This window comes from Drosophila nasuta, chromosome 3 (assembly GCF_023558535.2).
Source record: "Drosophila nasuta strain 15112-1781.00 chromosome 3, ASM2355853v1, whole genome shotgun sequence".
NCBI classification, from domain to species: Eukaryota; Metazoa; Arthropoda; class Insecta; order Diptera; family Drosophilidae; genus Drosophila; species Drosophila nasuta.
This window is the reverse complement of record NC_083457.1, coordinates 19,618,100-19,637,578: the sequence shown is the minus strand read 5'-3', so window position 1 is coordinate 19,637,578 and position 19,479 is coordinate 19,618,100. Positions and strand designations below refer to the sequence as shown.

At 38.7% G+C, this 19,479-nt stretch overlaps 7 protein-coding genes across 7 annotated transcripts; 5 read left to right on the top strand and 2 right to left on the bottom strand.

The window, feature by feature from the left end:
* The first annotated feature begins 507 nt into the window (after positions 1–507).
* Positions 508–2,403, top strand: LOC132788396 (probable cytochrome P450 6a13). Its single transcript, XM_060795818.1, has one exon. It carries the CDS (start codon positions 561–563, stop codon positions 2,022–2,024), a length of 1,464 nt encoding a protein of 487 aa, XP_060651801.1. The 5' UTR covers positions 508–560; the 3' UTR covers positions 2,025–2,403.
* A 1,090-nt stretch (positions 2,404–3,493) lies between these two features.
* LOC132793937 (cytochrome P450 6a22) lies at positions 3,494–5,044 on the top strand. The gene is made up of 2 exons (XM_060804108.1): positions 3,494–4,559; positions 4,617–5,044. The coding sequence occupies exons 1-2, from the start codon at positions 3,494–3,496 to the stop codon at positions 5,042–5,044; spliced, it is 1,494 nt and encodes a 497-aa protein (XP_060660091.1).
* A 636-nt stretch (positions 5,045–5,680) lies between these two features.
* On the top strand, positions 5,681–7,304 carry LOC132788394 (probable cytochrome P450 6a23). The gene is made up of 2 exons (XM_060795816.1): positions 5,681–6,784; positions 6,845–7,304. Exons 1-2 carry the CDS (start codon positions 5,707–5,709, stop codon positions 7,258–7,260), a joined length of 1,494 nt encoding a protein of 497 aa, XP_060651799.1. The 5' UTR covers positions 5,681–5,706; the 3' UTR covers positions 7,261–7,304.
* Positions 7,305–9,055: 1,751 nt separating this feature from the next.
* LOC132788395 (probable cytochrome P450 6a23) lies at positions 9,056–10,753 on the top strand. The gene is made up of 2 exons (XM_060795817.1): positions 9,056–10,139; positions 10,200–10,753. The coding sequence occupies exons 1-2, from the start codon at positions 9,062–9,064 to the stop codon at positions 10,613–10,615; spliced, it is 1,494 nt and encodes a 497-aa protein (XP_060651800.1). The 5' UTR covers positions 9,056–9,061; the 3' UTR covers positions 10,616–10,753.
* A 1,489-nt stretch (positions 10,754–12,242) lies between these two features.
* Positions 12,243–14,086, top strand: LOC132788416 (probable cytochrome P450 6a23). Its single transcript, XM_060795837.1, has 2 exons — positions 12,243–13,333; positions 13,387–14,086. Exons 1-2 carry the CDS (start codon positions 12,256–12,258, stop codon positions 13,806–13,808), a joined length of 1,500 nt encoding a protein of 499 aa, XP_060651820.1. The 5' UTR covers positions 12,243–12,255; the 3' UTR covers positions 13,809–14,086.
* A 216-nt stretch (positions 14,087–14,302) lies between these two features.
* Positions 14,303–16,097, bottom strand: LOC132788392 (probable cytochrome P450 6a21). The gene is made up of 2 exons (XM_060795814.1): positions 14,901–16,097; positions 14,303–14,835 (listed from the first exon to the last, which is right to left on the bottom strand). The coding sequence occupies exons 1-2, from the start codon at positions 15,994–15,996 to the stop codon at positions 14,417–14,419; spliced, it is 1,515 nt and encodes a 504-aa protein (XP_060651797.1). The 5' UTR covers positions 15,997–16,097; the 3' UTR covers positions 14,303–14,416.
* A 971-nt stretch (positions 16,098–17,068) lies between these two features.
* Positions 17,069–18,751, bottom strand: LOC132788397 (probable cytochrome P450 6a21). Its single transcript, XM_060795819.1, has 2 exons — positions 17,589–18,751; positions 17,069–17,528 (listed from the first exon to the last, which is right to left on the bottom strand). Exons 1-2 carry the CDS (start codon positions 18,682–18,684, stop codon positions 17,356–17,358), a joined length of 1,269 nt encoding a protein of 422 aa, XP_060651802.1. The 5' UTR covers positions 18,685–18,751; the 3' UTR covers positions 17,069–17,355.
* Between the last annotated feature and the right edge of the window lie 728 nt (positions 18,752–19,479).

The following is a 19,479-nucleotide window of genomic DNA, read 5'->3' as shown; positions in this document are numbered from 1 at the left end:
TATTAAGCCATGGAAATCAGTTTCTAGCCAGACAAAAGCACGGATAAATTACATATATCGGCTTAACTTTGATATTGATTATGTTCTTAATAATTTACGTAGACAAAATAAAGATGCATTTGACAATATAAAATAAAATTAGGGACGATGACTTACACAAGTTTGATTTAAAATATGTCGTTAGTAGATATCTAATCAATGATTTGTAAATGACCAGACTTTGAAAATACTTCGAAATTGTAAAGCAATTAAATACAATGAGTATACTACACGGTATTAAATTGCTGTTGCTATCAGGTATTCCTATATTTGTACACACATACAAATAAAATTACATAAATGGAATTGTTAATGCATTAATAATTTTACCACCGGTTTACCTCGTAGTACATATGTATGTATTTCGAAAAGTGGGGGGTTGGGAAAAGTAATAAGAGAGCGAGAGCAAAAAAAGGCGAGAGCATGTGAGACAAATGCATACAGAAAGCTTTCACTGTTCTAAATGTTTACGTAAAAAAACCAGTTGTCAGTTTCAATGCGATCAACCAGCTGAAATCATCATGTTGACGCTACTTATATTACTGGTTATCTTTATTGGCCTTGTCTATGTCTGGCTGCATCAGTTTTATGGCTATTGGCGCCGGCGCGGTGTAGCAGGTGAAAAGCCCATCTTTGGCTTGGGTAATATGCGTGGCTTCGCACGAACTCTGCACTGGACGGATATCAATCAACGCATCTATCGCCAGTTCAGTTCTCAGGAACGCTTCTGTGGCTATTTTACATTCTTTAGCAAAGCGCTCTTTGTGATGGATCTGGATTTGATTCGGAGGATCATGATCACAGACTTTAAGTCTTTTGCGGATCGTGGACTTTTTCACAATGTTCGCGATGATCCTCTAACTGGAAACCTGCTATTTCTGGATGGGGAACAGTGGCGTTGGCTACGACAACACCTCACGCCGGTATTTAGTTCGGGTAAAATGAAATTCATGTTTCCCACAATCGTAAAAGTGGGAGAACAACTGTCACGCACAGCAGAACAGTCGCTGGGTGAATTCGAGGCAAAGGATCTTTGTGCTAGATTCACTACCGATGTCATCGGTAGCTGCGCCTTTGGACTGGAATGCAACAGTCTCTCAAATCCCAATTCAGAGTTCCGCCAAATGGGTCGTTTGGTGACTGAGAAACCACTTCACAACACCTTTGTCCAGGCGTTTATGTTTGCTCAGCCGAGTCTGGCTCGTCGTTTGCGTCTGCGTCTCTTTCGGCCCGAGGTAAGCAGCTTCTTCATAGAAACCGTACGTCAGACCCTAGAGTATCGGAAACGCGAGCACATTAAACGCAATGATCTCATCCAACTGCTTATGGAGCTATCCAGTGAGGCTGGGCTTAGTTTCGAGCAAATTGCGGCCCAGGCAATGGTATTTTTCCTGGCTGGATTCGATACCTCCTCGACCACGATGTCCTTTTGCCTGTACGAGTTGGCGCTTAATCCTGAAATACAGCAGCAACTGCGTCTGGAGATTAATGCCACATTGGAGAGATACAATCAACAACTTAGCTATGAGTGCTTGCAGGAGATGACTTACCTCAGTCAGGTGGTCGACGAAACATTGCGCAAATATCCCATTTTGCCACACATTCTACGACGCTCGACCAGCATCTACAAAGTACCGGATAGCGATCTTGTTCTAGAACCAGAAACGAGAATAATGATACCAGTGCACAGCATCCACCACGATCCAAAACTTTATCCCGATCCCGAACGTTTCGATCCAAAGCGTTTTGACCCCGATGCTATTAAAACACGACATCCATTTGCTTATTTACCTTTCGGACATGGACCCCGCATTTGCATTGGCGAAAGATTTGGCCTGATGCAAGTTAAAATTGGCATTGTAATGTTGCTGCGTCATTATCATTTTGACGTCACCCCACAAACTCAAATTCCACTACAATTCTATAAACGCAATTTTCTGATTGCTACCGAGTCAGGCATTCACCTAAAAATGAAGCGTCTCTGATGGCATCTAATCGGAATTAGCGAGTGTGTTCCACTGAATTGTTACTATAGGTCGGGTTCGCTGCTTTAAGATAAACAATTTAATAGCAGCAATAAAAACTGTTCATGCCTAACCTACACAAAACTACGCACTCAAAAAAATCAACATCACAAGTAAAAAAGCTTGAAATAAGCTCATAAATTGAAAGCTCAAATTGTTATTATCGTCGTCTGTTTATATCTGAAATTATTCTCAAATTCTCTCTGTCTATGTCATTCTCTGTGTTCTCATTCTGTTTGTTTGCGTTGATCAACAATAATAATATTGTGAACGTGTATATAAATGTTGTATACCCTTCTTTATAATTTGAAAATAAATGTGATATTTGTAAATAATAATTTTTGTTGAATATTTATTTAATATTTTGACTAGTTAACGAAATTTAAAATAAACTAAATGTGCATTTAAACAGTTGTATAGAATGAATGTCAGTGATTATATCGCATTGCGAAAGGAAATTATGCATTAATATTGCAATCGCACTTTAAGAGCCTTCATTTCTTTATCAGCTTCAACTTCTTACGCGATGCAGTTATATATTTGACGTTCTTTAGGTTCAAAGCGTATTTTATTCTCTCTTCTGTTCTCTCCCAATCTCACTCTCCCTCTCTAATTGTTTCTCTCTTTGTATGTCAAACAAACTTGAATCTATACGCGAATTTCAATGTCACTTGTTGATCTTCTAGGGGGCTGTTAGTAAAGACAACTATGTGCGTATGTATTGGAGAGGTTATCTGTACTGGTTGTTCATGCTACCCTGTAAATCAATAATTCAAAAGAAGGTAGAATGATATGTAGCTTAAATAAGTATGTAGTAAGTATTTTAATATATGATAACATTTTTATCCCATCTGTACGAGAAAACTAAAAAAATTTAGTTTAAAAATATTATCAGAAAACAAATTTTATATATATTAAATAAATAATGGTCTTATGTTAGTTTTAGCCTGGAAAATAATAATTTAGTAAGTTCAAATGATATGAGGCTAAGGTTTCTTATATTGAAATTATCATAACATAATGAAATGAATATACATAAATCTAAATCACACAATAGTACTGAAAAAGAAATGATTACATTAAAAATAATATAAAAGAACAAATTGGTAAATAGTATACTAAAAACTAATGTTCATTCAAACTTTTCAATTTACGAAATATAGTTTAAATTTCATAAATTTTCATTACTCATTTCAATACATTATTTATAATAGAATTTTAGTCAAGTCTAAATTACCCATATTATCAAATAACTAAATACACATTCGTATTTAAAAAAATTCAATACTTATTAATGAGTATCTGAAAGTCGACAACATTTGCCTCGGTGCATTGCGAATTCAGAAAGTGCACTTTGTACCGCAGCTGATTAAGAAGAGCTTCATAGGCTCGACAGAAGAGACAGAACAGTTGCAAATGAAACGCGAGAAATGCTTGATGTGATTGCGCTGCTATTAATTTCGCTTGCCATCGGTTTCTGGTATGTGCGGACCAGGCTTAGCTATTGGTCACGTCGATGCATCAGCCATGAGCGACCAAGTTTCCCGATGGGCAACATGAAAGGATTCCGCAAGACGCGACATTTCAAAGATATTCTGACGCCGTTGTATGAACGCTTCAAGATCACTGGAGCACCGTTCGTGGGCTTCTACATGATGATGCGCCCTGTGGTGTTGGTACTCGATGTGGAGATGGCCAAACAAGTGTTGATCCGAGACTTTGCTAACTTCGAGGACCGTGGCATGTATCACAATGAACGCGATGATCCACTCACCGGGCATCTCTTTCGCATCGATGGCCCCAAGTGGCGACCTCTGCGTCAGAAGATGTCTCCGACTTTCAGCTCGGGCAAGATGAAGTACATGTTTCCCACCGTGTGCGCCGTCGGCGAGGAGCTGGCTCAAGTCTGTGCCGAGCAAGCTGAGAATGCCATCTGTGGTATTCTGGAGATTAGTGATTTAATGGGCAGATACACGACGGATGTAATTGGTCGCTGTGTCTTTGGTATCGACTGCAATGGACTGCGCAATCCCAACGCCGAGTTCGCTGTAATGGGACGACGAGCGTTCACGGATCGGCGACACAATAAACTGATTGATGGCTTCATTGAGAGTTTTCCCAACTTGGCGCGACGACTGCGGCTCTGTCAAATCCACAAGGATATCACCAACTTTTACATGCGCATTGTGCGGGATACTGTCAAGGAGCGTGAGGTGAAAACCATTATTCGCCCGGATTTCATGAATCTGCTCATCGAGATGAAGCACCGGGGTGAGCTCACGCTGGAGGAGATGACCGCTCAAGCGTTTATCTTCTTTGCCGCCGGCTTCGATACTTCGGCATCCACTCTGGGATTCGCGCTCTTCGAGCTGGCAAAGCAACCACAAATCCAACAGAAGCTGCGCCAAGAAATCGAAGAGACTATTGAGGCGAAAGGCGGAGAATTCACTTACGAAGTCGTGCAGGAGCTGCGCTACATGGAGCTGGTAATAGCAGGTGAGTTCTGACCACAAGATGTAGTAAGTCAAAATACCGAATCTATCACTCTTTCAGAGACCTTACGCAAGTATCCCGTCTTGCCGCACATTTCCCGCATTTCACGCAATTGCTATCCGGCGATGGGAAATCGACATTTCTATATTGAACCTGGTCAGATGGTACTTATCCCCGTGTATGCCATACACCACGATCCAGATCTGTATCCAGAACCGGAAAAGTTTATCCCCGAGCGTTTTACCATCGAAAATATGCGACAACGACCCACTGCCTCGTGGTTGCCCTTTGGAGATGGTCCCCGCAATTGTATTGGAATGCGATTTGGCAAGATGCAGACGATCATTGCCTTGGTTCAATTGCTGCGACGCTTTGAGTTCAGTGTCTGTCCACGCACAGAGTCCAAAATAGAGTTTGTCAAGCACAACATATTGCTCGCGCCGGCCACTGGAATCTATCTGAAAGTTGAAGAGATTAGAAAATTGTAGTAAAAATACTTAAGCCACCTGTTACTCACGAAAAAAGAAATGTACTTATCCGAATTTGCTACGACCTCTGCCAGTTACTCCTTCCACTATTGTATTCAATAAACAAAATGAATGAAATCATCAATCTGTGAAATATTAATGCGAGTTTTGTTTAGTTAAGTTCAATTATTATTTTAATATTCATGTTTAAAACAAAATATTTTGTTCATCATTTTCGATTTCTACATATTTGGAATACTTCAAAATTTCGTTCCATCATCGTACCTAAGTATTCTTACCCGTATCAAAATAAAGAACCATGTATTCGTTCGAACAGAAAATACTGGGAGTATTTGATATGGGAAAGCATTTCACATTTTGAGTGCAATATTGCGAAAGCTTAGACTAATCTAAACTTTCCTCAGATAAGATAATGTAAGTCCAAGAGTTAAGGTTCAGAATAGTTTTAATTTAAAATGTTTCAATTAAAACAATATTGAAATTACATGTACTATTAGAATACAAGTTACAAATATTTGTGAGCACTCCCCCATAAACGATATTCATAACTATCTTATTGATTGCCGCTCTTATAAGTAAAAGCTTTTAAGAGAGCGAGAGCTTTGGACTATAAATATCAAGTGCTGAGCCTGAAATAAACTCAGTGTGCAACGGAGCGTGAAATGTTGATTATAGCGTTAATTGGTATTATTCTCGGGCTGCTATATTACGCAGCCCGTAATCGGTACACTTACTGGGTTCGTCGAGGAATTCCACACGATGAGCCCACATTTCCCAAGGGAAACATGGGAGATTGGCCAACAAAACGTCAGATTGGTGTGATCTTCAAAGATTATTACTTGAAGTACAAGAATAGCGGCAGTCCATTCGCTGGTCTCTATTTCTTTTTTACGAAGACTGTTGTCGTCACCGATCTGGAGCTGACCAAACGCGTGTTAATCAAAGACTTTAACAACTTCGAGGATCGCGGCATATTCTACAATGAAGAAGACGATCCCCTGTCGGCAACTTTGTTTAGTATTGAAGGTCAAAAATGGCGTCATCTGCGGCACAAGCTTTCACCCACCTTCACATCGGGTAAGATGAAGCACATGTTGCCCATTGTGTTGAAAGTGGCCGAAGAAATGTCCAAGGTATTCAACGAGAAGTTGCCATCAGCCAAGGAGTTGGAAATCACCGATTTGGTCGGTCGCTACACTGCCGATGTAATTGGAACTTGTGCCTTTGGTCTCAATTGCAATAGCCAACGCGGTGCAAATGCAGATTTTGTAGACATGGGCAAACGTGCGGTGACTGATCGTCGCTATTATGGTCTCTTGGATTTCTTTATATTTGGATTTCCGAAATTGTCGCGTCGCCTCCATCTGAAAATCACAACCGAAGAGGTTGACGATTTCTATACTCGCATTGTCAGAGAAACCATCGACTATCGCCTGAAGACGAAGGAGAAACGAAATGATTTCATGGACATGCTCATCGAAATGTATCAGAAGCATCAGGAGGGAAATACTGAGGATGGTCTGTCGTTTGAAGAATTAGCTGCCCAGGCTTTCATATTCTTCGTCGCCGGATTTGAAACGAGCTCCACAACTATGGGCTTTGCCCTCTATGAACTGGCACTCCATCAGGATATTCAGGACAAGCTTAGAGCGCAAATCAAAGAAGTGCTGGCTAAGCACAACAATGAGTTTAGTTATGATAATATCAAAGAAATGGCACTCTTAGAGCAGGTCGTCATGGGTAAGTAGTTCAACTAATTCATTACATTTTTGTAAATATTAACGATCACTCTTTGTACAGAAACCCTGCGCAAGTATCCCGTGTTGGCTCATCTAACGAGAAAGGCAAACTCGGATTATTCGCCTGATGATCCCAAATATTACATTGAAAAAGATAGTGTTGTGGTTATTCCTGCACTGGGCATACACTATGATCCCGACATCTATCCAGAACCAGAGAAGTTCAAGCCAGAACGCTTCACGGAATCTGCGATCCAGGCACGACCATCTTGCACTTGGCTGCCCTTTGGGGATGGTCCTCGGAACTGTATTGGATCGCGCTTTGGTCTAATGCAGACCTGCGTAGGTCTGGGCCATCTGATTAAGGATTTTAAGTTTTCTGTTTCACCAACCACTCAAATACCCATTACATTTGTAAAGAAAAACATATTGTTATGTGCTGAGAATGGCATTCATCTTAAGGTCGAAAAGATATAATTAAAATCTGCATTTGAACAAAAAAAATTGACTACAATATATATGATTTTACATTTTAGTATTTCACGTTTTATTCATTTTGCTAAGTAAGATTTAAGAATTTTTTAAAAAGAAAATATTGTTAGACACTCTTGACTCAAAAATGTTATTGTAAAAAAATTAAAACTGAAATTGAGGCAAAAGGTGGAGAATTCACTTACGAAGTCCTGCAGGAGTTGCACTTCATGGAGCTGGTCATAGCATGTGAGTTCTGATCACAAGACGTAGTAAGTCATGAAACCGAATCTATCGGTCTTTCAGAGACCTTACGCAAGTATCCCGTCTTGCCGCACATTTCCCGCATTTCACGCAATTTACATTTCTATATTGAACCTGGTCAGATGGTACTTATCCCTGTATATGCCATACACCACGATCCAGATATGTATCCAGAACCGGAAAAGTTAATCCCCGAGCGTTTTACCATCAAAAAAGTGCGATAACGTCTTATTGCCTTGCGGTTGCCCTTTGGAGACGGTCCCCGTAATTGTATTGGGATGCGATTTGGCAAGATGCAGACGATCATTGCCTTAGTTCAATTGCTGCGGCATTTTTAGTTCAGTGTCCAAATAGAGTTTGTCTATCTGAAAATTGAAGAGATTAGAAAATAGGAGTAAAGACATACTATATGTAAGAAAATCTCAAGAAAATGAATTACTTATCTGTATTTGCCAGTTAGTGCTGTGTTCAATAAACAAAATGAGTGAAATCATCAATCTGTGAAGTATTCGTAAGATTTTTGTTTACTTAAGTTCAATTGTTAATTTTATATTCATTTAAAAAAAAAAAAATTTTTTCATCATTTCCGATTATTTACATACTTTGAATACTTCAAAATTTCGTTCCATCATCGTAGCTATTCTTACCCGTATCAACATAAATAAAAGACTCATAATATTTGATATGAGGAAACATTTAACATTTTGGGTGCAATATTGCAAAAGCTTTGACTAATTTAAACTTTCCTCAGATAAGATAATGTAAACCCGAGAGTTAAAATTCAAAATAGTTATACCCGCTACCCATAGGGTAGAAGAGTATTATAATTTTGTGCCGGTAAGAAATGTATACAACAGAAGGAGTTATTTCCGACCCCAAAATGTATATATATTGTTGATCAGCGTCAACAGCCGAGACGATCTAGCCATGTCAGTCTGTCCGTCTCTCCGAATGAAACACTGGATCTCAGAGACTATAAGAGATAGAATAATTCTTCGACAGCATTTGTTATGTTTGCACGCAAATCAAGTTTTTTTTCAAATTTTTGCCACGCCCACTCCCGCCCCCCGCAAATCAACAAAAATCGAATAACAAGCGTAATTTTAGAGCTAAAACTACGAGTTTTAGTAATACAATAGCAACTTTACTAATTGTGATTCTTGAAAATTTAATTGCGATCAGATAAAGAAGTTATTCAATAAATACTTTTGTATGGGCAAAAACGCCTACTTAGTTGCTTTGGCTGACAATCTGGTATATTGTGCCATCTAACATATGGTATATTTTTAATGTGGTACTATATCGGATAACTCACAGTCGAGCACACTCGACTGTAGCAAAAACTTTTCAATTAAAACAATATTGAAATTATATGTACTATTAGAATACAAGCTACAAATATTTGTGAGCAATCCCCCATATTCGATATTCAGTACTATCTTATTGATTGTCGCTCTAATAAATAAAAGCTTTCATGAAAGCTTCGGAGTATAAATATCAAGTGCTGAGCCTGAAATAAACTCAGTCTGCAACGGGGCGTGAAATGTTGATTATAGCGTTAATTGGTATTATTCTCGGGCTGCTATATTACGCAGCCCGTAATCGGTACACTTACTGGGTTCGTCGAGGAATTCCACACGATGAGCCCACATTTCCCAAGGGAAACATGGGAGACTGGCCATCGAAACGTCAATTTAGTGTGATCTTCAAGGATTATTATTTGAAGTACAAGAATAGCGGCAGTCCATTCGCTGGCCTCTATTTCTTTTTTACGAATACTGTTGTCGTCACCGATCTGGAGCTGACCAAACGCGTGTTAATCAAAGACTTTAACAACTTCGAGGATCGCGGCATATTCTACAATGAAAAAGACGATCCCTTGTCGGCAACTTTAGTCACCATTGAAGGTCAAAAATGGCGTCATCTACGGCACAAGCTTTCACCCACCTTCACATCGGGTAAGATGAAGCACATGTTGCCCATTGTGTTGAAAGTGGCCGAAGAAATGTCCAAGGTATTCAACGAGAAGTTGCCATCAGCCAAGGAGTTGGAAATCACCGATTTGGTCGGTCGCTACACTGCCGATGTAATTGGAACTTGTGCCTTTGGTCTCAATTGCAATAGCCAACGTGGTGCGAATGCAGATTTCGTAGAGATGGGCAAACGTGCGGTGACTGAGACTCGCTATTATGGTCTCTTGGATTTCATTATATTCGGATTTCCGAAACTGTCGCGTCGCCTCCATCTGAAGGTCACACCCGAAGACGTTAACGATTTCTATACTCGCATTGTCAGAGAAACAATTGACTATCGCTTGAAGTCGAAGGAGAAACGCAATGATTTCATGGACATGCTCATCGAAATGTATCAAAAGCATCAGGTGGGAAATACTGAGGATGGTCTGTCGTTTGAAGAATTAGCTGCCCAGGCTTTCATATTCTTCGTCGCCGGATTTGAAACGAGCTCCACAACTATGGGCTTTGCCCTCTATGAACTGGCACTCCATCAGGATATTCAGGACAAGCTTAGAGCGCAAATCAAAGAAGTGCTGGCTAAGCACAACAATGAGTTTAGTTATGATAATATCAAAGAAATGGAACTCTTAGAGCAGGTCGTTATGGGTAAGTAGTTTAACTAATTTATTAAATTTTTATGAATATTAATAATCACTCTTTGTACAGAAACCCTCCGCAAGTATCCCGTGTTGGCTCATCTAACGAGGAAGGCCAACTCGGACTATTCACCTGATGATCCCAAATATTACATTGAAAAAGACAGTATTGTGATTATTCCTGCCCTGGGCATACACTATGATCCCGATATCTATCCGGAACCAGAGAAGTTCAAGCCAGAACGCTTCACGGAATCTGCGATCCAGGCGCGGCCATCTTGCACTTGGCTGCCCTTTGGCGATGGTCCTCGGAACTGTATTGGCTCGCGCTTTGGCCTAATGCAGACTTGTGTAGGTCTGGGCCATCTGATTAAGGACTTTAAGTTTTCTGTTTCACCAACCACACAAGTACCTATTAAATTTGTAAAGAAAAACATATTGTTATCTGCTGAAAATGGCATTCATCTTAAGGTCGAAAAGATATAATTAACATTGTCATTTGTTAAAAAAAAATTTGATTTTTACTTTTTTTAGTATTTAAAGTTTTATTCGTTTCGTTTTATTTTATTATCACATAAGGTAAGATTTTAGAATTTTTAACAAAATATTATTATTACACTCTTAAATAATTCGTAAATTAAAACAAAAAAAACATTGTTAGTAAAATAAAAAATTACTAATATTAAAATTCTTTATATATCGCTGTTTGAAAATATGATTATCTTTGTTTTATTACTAATGGCGTTATAACACACAATATATTAATGTGAGTATTCGTTATGATTTGAAAAATGAAAATGGATTCTGCTCAAGTATTTTCTAAATTGTGAAATAGAAATTATTTAAAAAACTAAAAATTAGTGTCGGACCCTTGATCAAAGTCAACTACCGAGACTATTGAACTTTACGTTCGTATCCGAACCTATATCTCAGAGACTACAGAAGCTATGGAATTAAACTAAGTAGTTGACTATGCTACTCTTGCTGATTTGGTTGATAACTTAAAAGTTTTTGAAAAACAATTTCAATGTGCGTAACTAACAGTCAATTACTACTTACCTATAAGTTAATCCTTAAGGTATACTTGAAAATTTATATAAATTGTTAAGCGTGCACGAATATACAAAACAACATAACATCAAACATTATTTGAGTTCATATTTGAAATGTGCGAAAAAATAAAAAATAATAAACAATGCCTGGAATTGGAATTAATTAGTAATAACAATCATTTATAGAATCTGAGATACCGATGTATTAAAATTACAACCGCAATACTTAATAAATAAATAACAATTAATATAATTTTATATTTTAAACATTAGAGGAATTTAAAACGTTTTTAAGGGTCATATATTTAAAATACCTATCATTTAATAAAACTAAAACGGTAAGATAGTAGTCGCGGGAAGGTTCAAAGTATTGTCGTTTAACTTTAATAATTTCCATAAGTTCCAAACAATTACGTTGACCCACAAGCTCATAATTAGTGCTCTCAATGCATATTAGGTACATTTTTATAGTCGTTATTAGTCTAAGGTACCATAAGTAAGACGTCTAAATCCACGCGCTGAATTTTTTAGACCCTTAAATTTAAACACATAAATATGAGTCTATTACATCTCCGAGCACATGATTGTATGTATTCTGAATCTGTCCGTAAATATATATACTCTGAACTGAGGAACTACTTATGTAAAAGATACAGACATTGAATAATCGTAATATCTCCTACCAATTCCATAATATTCGCCAAACTGCTTAAAGCCTACATCATAGATACTACTACTCGTACATGTATACACCTTAGATACTTTTTTTGTTTTTTTTTTTCAACTTGAGTTCATTTATATGTCTACCATTTGTGTGAGTAAGAATATCTTAATCTTTCCATCATTTATTTGAACGCAAGTTACAATTTGTTTATGACTCCCATAATAAAAAATAAAAGTGAAGGGTCTACTACAGCTAAAATGTGCAGCTATCTTACTTGTTTATTATACTTAATACCAAAAACCCAAATTTTAATTGATGTCCTGACCTGGTCAACGGACCACACGATGGACTATAAATGTGTTTGCGCTAAGACAACTGCCAAACAGTTTCGGTTAATTTGTTGAAGTAAAATGTTCGTCTCGATTTACCTAGCCGCGGGTGTCTGTATCAGTTTCTACATATGGATGAAGTGGCGTTTCTCCTATCTGAAGCGTCGTGGCATTGCCCACGAACCTCCCCTGCCCATAGTGGGCAACATGTGGGGCTGGAGAGTGACCCAACATACCTCACAGATAATGCAAAGGCTATATCTGAAGTACAAACACTTGGGACCTTATGTGGGGGCATACTTCCTCATGACACCCATTTACATCATAACGGATATGGAGCTATTGAAACGCATACTCATTAAAGACTTTACGAATTTCGACAGTCGCGGACTATTCTACAATGAGCAGGATGATCCATTGTCCGCCCACCTCTTCGCTGTTGATGGTCCCAAGTGGCACAGCCTGAGACCACGAATGACTCCCATTTTCAGTGGAGCCAAAATGAAACTTATGTTTCCAGCAGTCACCCGAACGGCTCAGGAACTAGTCAAAGTGCTAAAGGAGCGCTGCAGCGGAGCAGCTGCTTCCTTAGAGGTTACCAAGCTGCTGGCCTGCTATACATCGGATACGATAGGAACTGCGATATTTGGACTAGAGTGCAACGGGCTGCGGGATCCGAAGGCACCCTTTGTGCAAATGGGTCTCAATGCTATGCTGAAGAAGCGTTATGATTACATCTTTTGCTTGTTCTTCCCCAAGCTCAGTCTAAAGCTTCATCTCAAGCGCACGCCTGCTGATGTGGAGGCCTTTTACATGGGCCTCGTGAAGGACACTATCAAGTACAGGGAAGAACACAACATTAAGTGCAATGATTTCGTGGGAATTATGCTGGAAATGAAACAAAAGTACGAGGCGGGAAACACGGAGGAGGGATTGACTCTCAATGAGATTGCCGCGCAGATGTACGTGTTTCTTGTGGCTGGATTTGAGACAACAGCCACAGCTTTAAGCTTGGCTCTGTATGAGCTAGCACGCGACGAGCATATACAAAGCCAGCTGCGTGGGGAGATTGAGGAGGCAATTGCTCAGCATGGCGAACACGGTGAGCTCACCTACGAAGCATTGCAGAAAATGAAGTATCTTGAACAGGTCATTTCTGGTAAGCATTAAAAACTCTTTACGAAATGCAAATATTACAAAAATGCTTTGCAGAGACCCTTCGCATGTATCCCGTTGCCACGGAGCATTTACGCCGCACCAATGCTCGCTATGAAGTGCCTGGTCATCCGCATCATTATCTGCCAGCTGGGGCACAGCTCATCATTCCCGTCTATTCCATACATCACGATCCCGAGTACTATCCGGAGCCAGAGAAGTTTCAGCCAGAACGTTTCAGTGACGAGGCCATCCAACAGCGTCCCAGCTGTGCCTTTATTCCATTTGGTCAAGGACCTCGCATTTGTATTGGGATGCGATTTGGCCGCATCAAAGTCGCTGTGGGTCTCATCGCATTGTTGCGTAATTTTCGTTTCAGTTTCGCTGACGAAACGCCACAGCGAATGCAATTCGAGAATCATTCATTTCTACTGCACACAAAGGGCGGGTTCAAACTGCGGGTGGAAGAACTGCAATAAAATATCTATTACAAATTGTAAAAAATGTCTAGACAAAGAGAACATTTGCTGCAGTGAGAAAAGTGCAATTGAGTTGAAATACTTTGACTTTCAATGCCCATTCATAATACTATTTATTAAAAGGGTGTATTTATCAATTTATGCTATAGCTCTAATGTTCTTCAAGCACACAGCCATAAAAAGAATACAAACAACAATGTCAAACCAGTTGACAATGTAGTAGAAAAACTCAACTGGTTAGACGACGCTATGTATCAATTATCGCTCTCCATATATGCGAGAGAGAGAAAGAGAGAGAGAGAGAGAGATTTATAAAGCTTTAGTTCTGCTCTCTCTGTGCTCAATTATCATTTGCAAAGAGCGTGAGTGAGCTTTCGACAAATACATATGTATTTAAAGAATAAACAAATTAAAATTCTTCAGGCAATGTCATATACTATAATATTTTAAGTACAACTTTATCTATATACATTTTATTGTTGAACAGTTGACCAATGATCCATAACCCAAGCATCGCTTGAATAGCATTAGGCCAAACATAATTGCGTGTGCAGCACAAAACTATATAGTAATTATATTCACATGTATACACTTCGTAAGCACATTTATTAAATTCTCTCCACTTTCAAATAGATGCCCGAAGCACTTGAAATTAGGAAGCTCTTTACGTCATATTTGATGGGTATAGTTGTCTGATCACACACAGAGAATTTAAACTTCGTTATGAGCTTGGAAAGACCAATGCGAGCCTGCATTTCTCCAAATCGCATTCCAATGCAGTTGCGAGGTCCATCACCAAATGGCAGCCACTCCACAGAGTCACGGTTCTTCACTCGCTCGGGTTCGAAGTTGTCTGGATTAAACTCATTCGGGTTAGGATACAACTTCTCATCACGATGCATGGCACCAGCGGGAATTAATACCGGCATGCCCTTCTTGATGACATAATTCGGATAGCCGGGCACAACAAAATCCTCAAGGCATTCGCGGTTAAGTATAGGAAGCACAGTCCACAGACGGAGAGTTTCTAAAGCGAAAGAACGCCATTCTGATAATAAATAACCGACTTCTTCTCAATCAAGTAGAACTTACCTGATATAACCTGACAGAGGTATCCCATTTCCTTCAGACTCTCATAGGTCAACTCTCCATCATGTTTTGCCAGCACCTCGTTGCACTCCTTACGTAATCTATCCTGGATGTCCTGACGCTGAGCCAGTTCGTATAACGCAAATCCCATTGTAGTCGAGGACGTTTCAAATCCAGCACTGAAGAACACAAAAGCCTGCGCTGTAATTTCTTCTACTGTCAAACTCATACTCTCCCCAGTCTCTGATTTCATTAAACGATTGTTCTTCAGGTCAATCAATTGATCCATGAAATCATTGCGTCTAATATTGTTTTGCTCCCTAATTGCGATTGTTTCTTTCACAATCCGCAGGAAAAATTTCTCAATGTGTTCGGGAGTCATTTTCATATGTATACGTCTCGAAAATTTGGGGAAACTGTTTAACATCATGATGCCCAATATATTATGGCGTAAATCTGTTAAAGACTTTCTGCCCATAACGCGAAACTCCGCTTCGGGATCCTTGAGACTGCTGCACTCAATGCCAAAGGCACAAGTTCCAATAACATCTGTAGTGAATCGTGCCAAAAGCTCCCTTACTTCAACAACCTCGGATTTCGCAACCATATCGCCGAAAACATCAATGAATTCATCACTAACTTTCACGACCAAGGGAAACATGTGTTTAATTTTGCCAGAAGTAAATGTAGACGAAAGTTTATTTCTCATCGACTTCCATTTATGGCCATCCAGAAGAAAGAGCTGCCCAGACAATGGATCATCCTCGGGGTTGTTAAAGAATCCTCGATCCGTGAACTTATTGAAATCCTTAATAAGAATGTGTTTCACCAAGAACGGCTCCAATATGAAAACTGCTGGACGCAGGAACCAATAAAAGCCAGCAAAAGGTCCTGTTCCTCGAAATTTAGAATAATATTCCAGCCAGATCTCAGTAAACGAGCGCGTAGAGTGAACGCCTTTCAAGTTACCCAATATTGGATGTGGTGATTCACATGGTATGCCCAGGTTTTGCCAGTACTGCTGGCTGCGTCGAAGTCTTATAAAAAGATAGCCAAGCAGGGCTATCAACACTGTGATTAACAAAATTCCGATTCCCATGATATTGAGTCTTCGACAACTAGTATTATTATTATTATAATATATATCAAACAAATTCAAGCAATGAAAACGCAGCACGACCCGTGTGCGAAGTCAATGAACCGCTGTTGACTACTGAGAGCCTCTCCGATGGGCGCAGTATTTTTAAAGGCAGTTAAAGCTTGCAATGTCACTCTGATAATAATTTCTACATCGCAACATGCCGATTACTTAGAAGTAAATCTACAAATTTTAGTATAAATAAAGCAAACGTAATTTGAACAGTTATTGACTAATGTGACACCCTTTGTCCAATATTCACATTATAATAAATAAAAATATGAAATCTATCTATCTGATGCAATTTCTAACTTGATTGTTGCTATGAGCAATAGATGGCGCTAATTCAGCTTCATGGCGCTTTAAAAGCTTTGTTGATTATTTAATTTTCGTAACACAATTTTATAGATGAAAAAACACTCGTATAGAATTAAGTTTTGAAAAAAAAAAGATTAATTAGTAAAATTCATTTATGAAACCAGATAATTTAAGAATGTGTAGTACTACATATATCTGCACTTCTTTCTTTTTTTAATTCATATAAAACTGTTCAAGCTTGAACATAACAAGTTATACAAATACAAATGTACATATTATGTGCGTAAATACTTTTAGTTATACCAAACTTAAATAAAAATTTCCGTTTCTGCCCGCATCTTTCGTGTGCATACTTGAAATATTTGCAAACACCCTTTTTCAAGATCTCCAACAAAAGAATTTGTATCTTTTAAACGTAACTATCATTTTATATTATTATAGTTGCAGATTTTCAAATAATATTAAAATTAATGTATTTTAAATATTAATGTATTTTTAATTGAAAAAGTTCATGTACTCAACTTAATTCTTTTTACTACTTTATTTTTAAAATGCATAATTAATACAATAGTATGTTGTCTTTGATAAGCTTTGATCGTTGCTTTAATATTGCAGAATTAAAAATTACTTGACGTATAACGATATAATTAGCCCTAAACCAGATTGATAAGTCTTAAAATGTCAGTAATCACAATTTTTTGTGGTTTGCTATCAGCTTTATTGTGGTAATTGCATATTATACCTATAAAAGATTTTTAAGCGAAAGTATAACAGAGTTAATTTAGTTGGAGAATGTGATAATAATTTTTATTGATCCTGTTTGCATTTAACAAATTTCTAAACCAGAATAAGATAAAAAGCTCGTTAAAGAAATACAAAACCATTGCAGCAACGACTTGTCAAGAACTAAATAAAACAATAACTTTAGCTATTGAGTATAGTCTTGAAGACAAGACATCCTTTAAATGCGCTCCACGTGCAAGAAGATACCAGATTCACTGTTTAACAACAACAATTCGGGTTAGGATACAATTTCTCATCCCGATGCATGGCACCAGCGGGAATTAACACCGGCATGCCCTTCTTGATGACATATTTCGGATAGCCGGGCACAACGTAGTCCTCAAGAGCCTGACGATTCAGTATTGGAAGCACAGTGTAAAGACGAAGAGTTTCTATGATAAAATATTCGAAATGAATATCAAGAAGAGACATTTTAAATAACAAGTATTTACCTGATATGACCTGATTAACATAAACCATATCCTTTAGTGCTTCATAAGTTAGCTCTCCATTATTCGCTGACAACACCTTGTTCACTTCATTCCTCATTCGCTGTTGTATATCGGGATGTTGAGCCAACTCGTACAGTGCAAATCCCATTGTGGTGGAAGAGGTTTCGAAGCCAGCATTAAAGAACAGATATGCCTGAGCAGTCACTTCTTCAATGGTTAAATTCATACTCTCTCCAGTCTCTGACTTTAATAGATTGTTGTTCTTTAAGTCAATCAACTGATCCATAAAATCATTGCGCCGTATGCCGTTCTCTTCTCTAAAGGTAACCGTCTCTTTCACAATGCGCAAAAAGAACTTTTCAATGTGATCTGGTGTCATCTTCATGTGCAATCGTCGAGCCAAATCAGGATAACTAGATAGGAATGCCATTCCAAGGCGACCATGTCGCATTTCACTCAACGCACGCCGTCCCATAACCCTAAACTCAGCCTCGGGATCTTTGAGACTGCTGCAGTCAATGCCAAAGGCACAAGTTCCAATAACATCTGTGGTAAACCGCGCTAGCAACTCCTTGACCTCCACAATCGATGACTTTGCCGTCATATCACCGAAAACATCGACAAATTCATGACTCACTTTCACAACTGTGGGAAACATGAACTTAATTTTGCCAGAGGTAAATGTCGATGATAGTTTATGCCTCATGCTCCTCCACTTGTGTCCGTCGAGTAGCACCAAACGACCAGAAAGGGGATCATCCTCAGGGTTGTTAAAGAAGCCGCGATCCGTGAAGTTGTTGAATTCTTTAATCAATATTTGCTTCACTAACAATGGCTCCATTATCAACACTGCCGGACGATTGAAAAAATAGAAGCCAACAAATGGTCCCATGCCCCGGAATTTGTTGTAATACTTCAAGAAAACTTCGTTGACGGGAAGTGTAGTACGAGCTTCTTTCATGTTGCCCAATAGAAGATGAGGCTCTCCGCACGGTATCCCCAGCTTCTGCCAGTACTGCATCCTGTTCCGCATGCGGTGAAAGACGTACCCAAACAGCCCCAGCAGGGCTGTGAGTAGCACCAACCCTACACCCATGGTCACTCCAAAAGAAACACTGAGCTCTTACTGTAAATCTCCGAGCTCCGCAAGCTACTGAGAATTTCTATAAAATTTTAGCTGTTTTAAAGGCAGATTGCTTGTACTTGCTTGTCGCCAGAATGACAAACATTGTTTATATCAGCTCTACGATTAGCAATTGGAGCACTTATGATAAGAAAGCTAATTTTGGCAATGCCTGGCAAACATAAAGTATGCGACAGGGTGAATTAAATAAAACAATGTTTTAAAATGACCGAAAATTACGAAATTATAAACGTTTCATAAAAAATTCGATTTTATTTGTATACTCGCCACTCATGAGGTAGAAGCGTATTATAACTCATTATAACTTTGAGTGTAGTAGTACATACATATATCGATATACTAAATATTCATTTCGGTATATTAATTTGGTATATTTTAACGATAATGCCACACTGCTCTGCTTTTACATTACATGTATTAAATGCGGATGCACACTCGATTGTAACTTTCTTACTTTTTATATTCGAAATTGGTGAATTTTATGCATACATTCAATGTCAGTTCAATCACCCTGTTTATTTTGCAATCAGCCCACTCGGCTATATAACAAAGTTCTTATCAGTCAGAAATTTCTGTGAACGCAGTAACAGGTGTGAGCGAAAAACATTACTGGACAAAAAACAAGCATTTAGTTTTGTCATGCTCGAAAGCAACAAAATTATGAGTCATCCTCAGTTCAGGGAAGGGAGAGTACTCGGTCCCGACCTAGCCCAATTCACTTTTCTAGGGTCTAGGTTGGGTATTCAT

Coding starts and splice junctions, on each gene's coding strand:
- LOC132788397 (XM_060795819.1), bottom strand. CDS start 18,684: ATGGGTGTAGGGTTGGTGCTACTCACAGCCCTGCTGGGGCTGTTTGGG. Junction 17,529..17,588: donor TGTTAATCAGGTCATATCAG/GTAAATACTTGT, acceptor ATTTTATCATAG/AAACTCTTCGTCTTTACACT.
- LOC132788416 (XM_060795837.1), top strand. CDS start 12,256: ATGTTCGTCTCGATTTACCTAGCCGCGGGTGTCTGTATCAGTTTCTAC. Junction 13,334..13,386: donor TCTTGAACAGGTCATTTCTG/GTAAGCATTAAA, acceptor AATGCTTTGCAG/AGACCCTTCGCATGTATCCC.
- LOC132788392 (XM_060795814.1), bottom strand. CDS start 15,996: ATGGGAATCGGAATTTTGTTAATCACAGTGTTGATAGCCCTGCTTGGC. Junction 14,836..14,900: donor CCTCTGTCAGGTTATATCAG/GTAAGTTCTACT, acceptor CTTTCGCTTTAG/AAACTCTCCGTCTGTGGACT.
- LOC132788396 (XM_060795818.1), top strand. CDS start 561: ATGTTGACGCTACTTATATTACTGGTTATCTTTATTGGCCTTGTCTAT.
- LOC132788394 (XM_060795816.1), top strand. CDS start 5,707: ATGTTGATTATAGCGTTAATTGGTATTATTCTCGGGCTGCTATATTAC. Junction 6,785..6,844: donor CTTAGAGCAGGTCGTCATGG/GTAAGTAGTTCA, acceptor CTCTTTGTACAG/AAACCCTGCGCAAGTATCCC.
- LOC132788395 (XM_060795817.1), top strand. CDS start 9,062: ATGTTGATTATAGCGTTAATTGGTATTATTCTCGGGCTGCTATATTAC. Junction 10,140..10,199: donor CTTAGAGCAGGTCGTTATGG/GTAAGTAGTTTA, acceptor CTCTTTGTACAG/AAACCCTCCGCAAGTATCCC.
- LOC132793937 (XM_060804108.1), top strand. CDS start 3,494: ATGCTTGATGTGATTGCGCTGCTATTAATTTCGCTTGCCATCGGTTTC. Junction 4,560..4,616: donor CATGGAGCTGGTAATAGCAG/GTGAGTTCTGAC, acceptor TCACTCTTTCAG/AGACCTTACGCAAGTATCCC.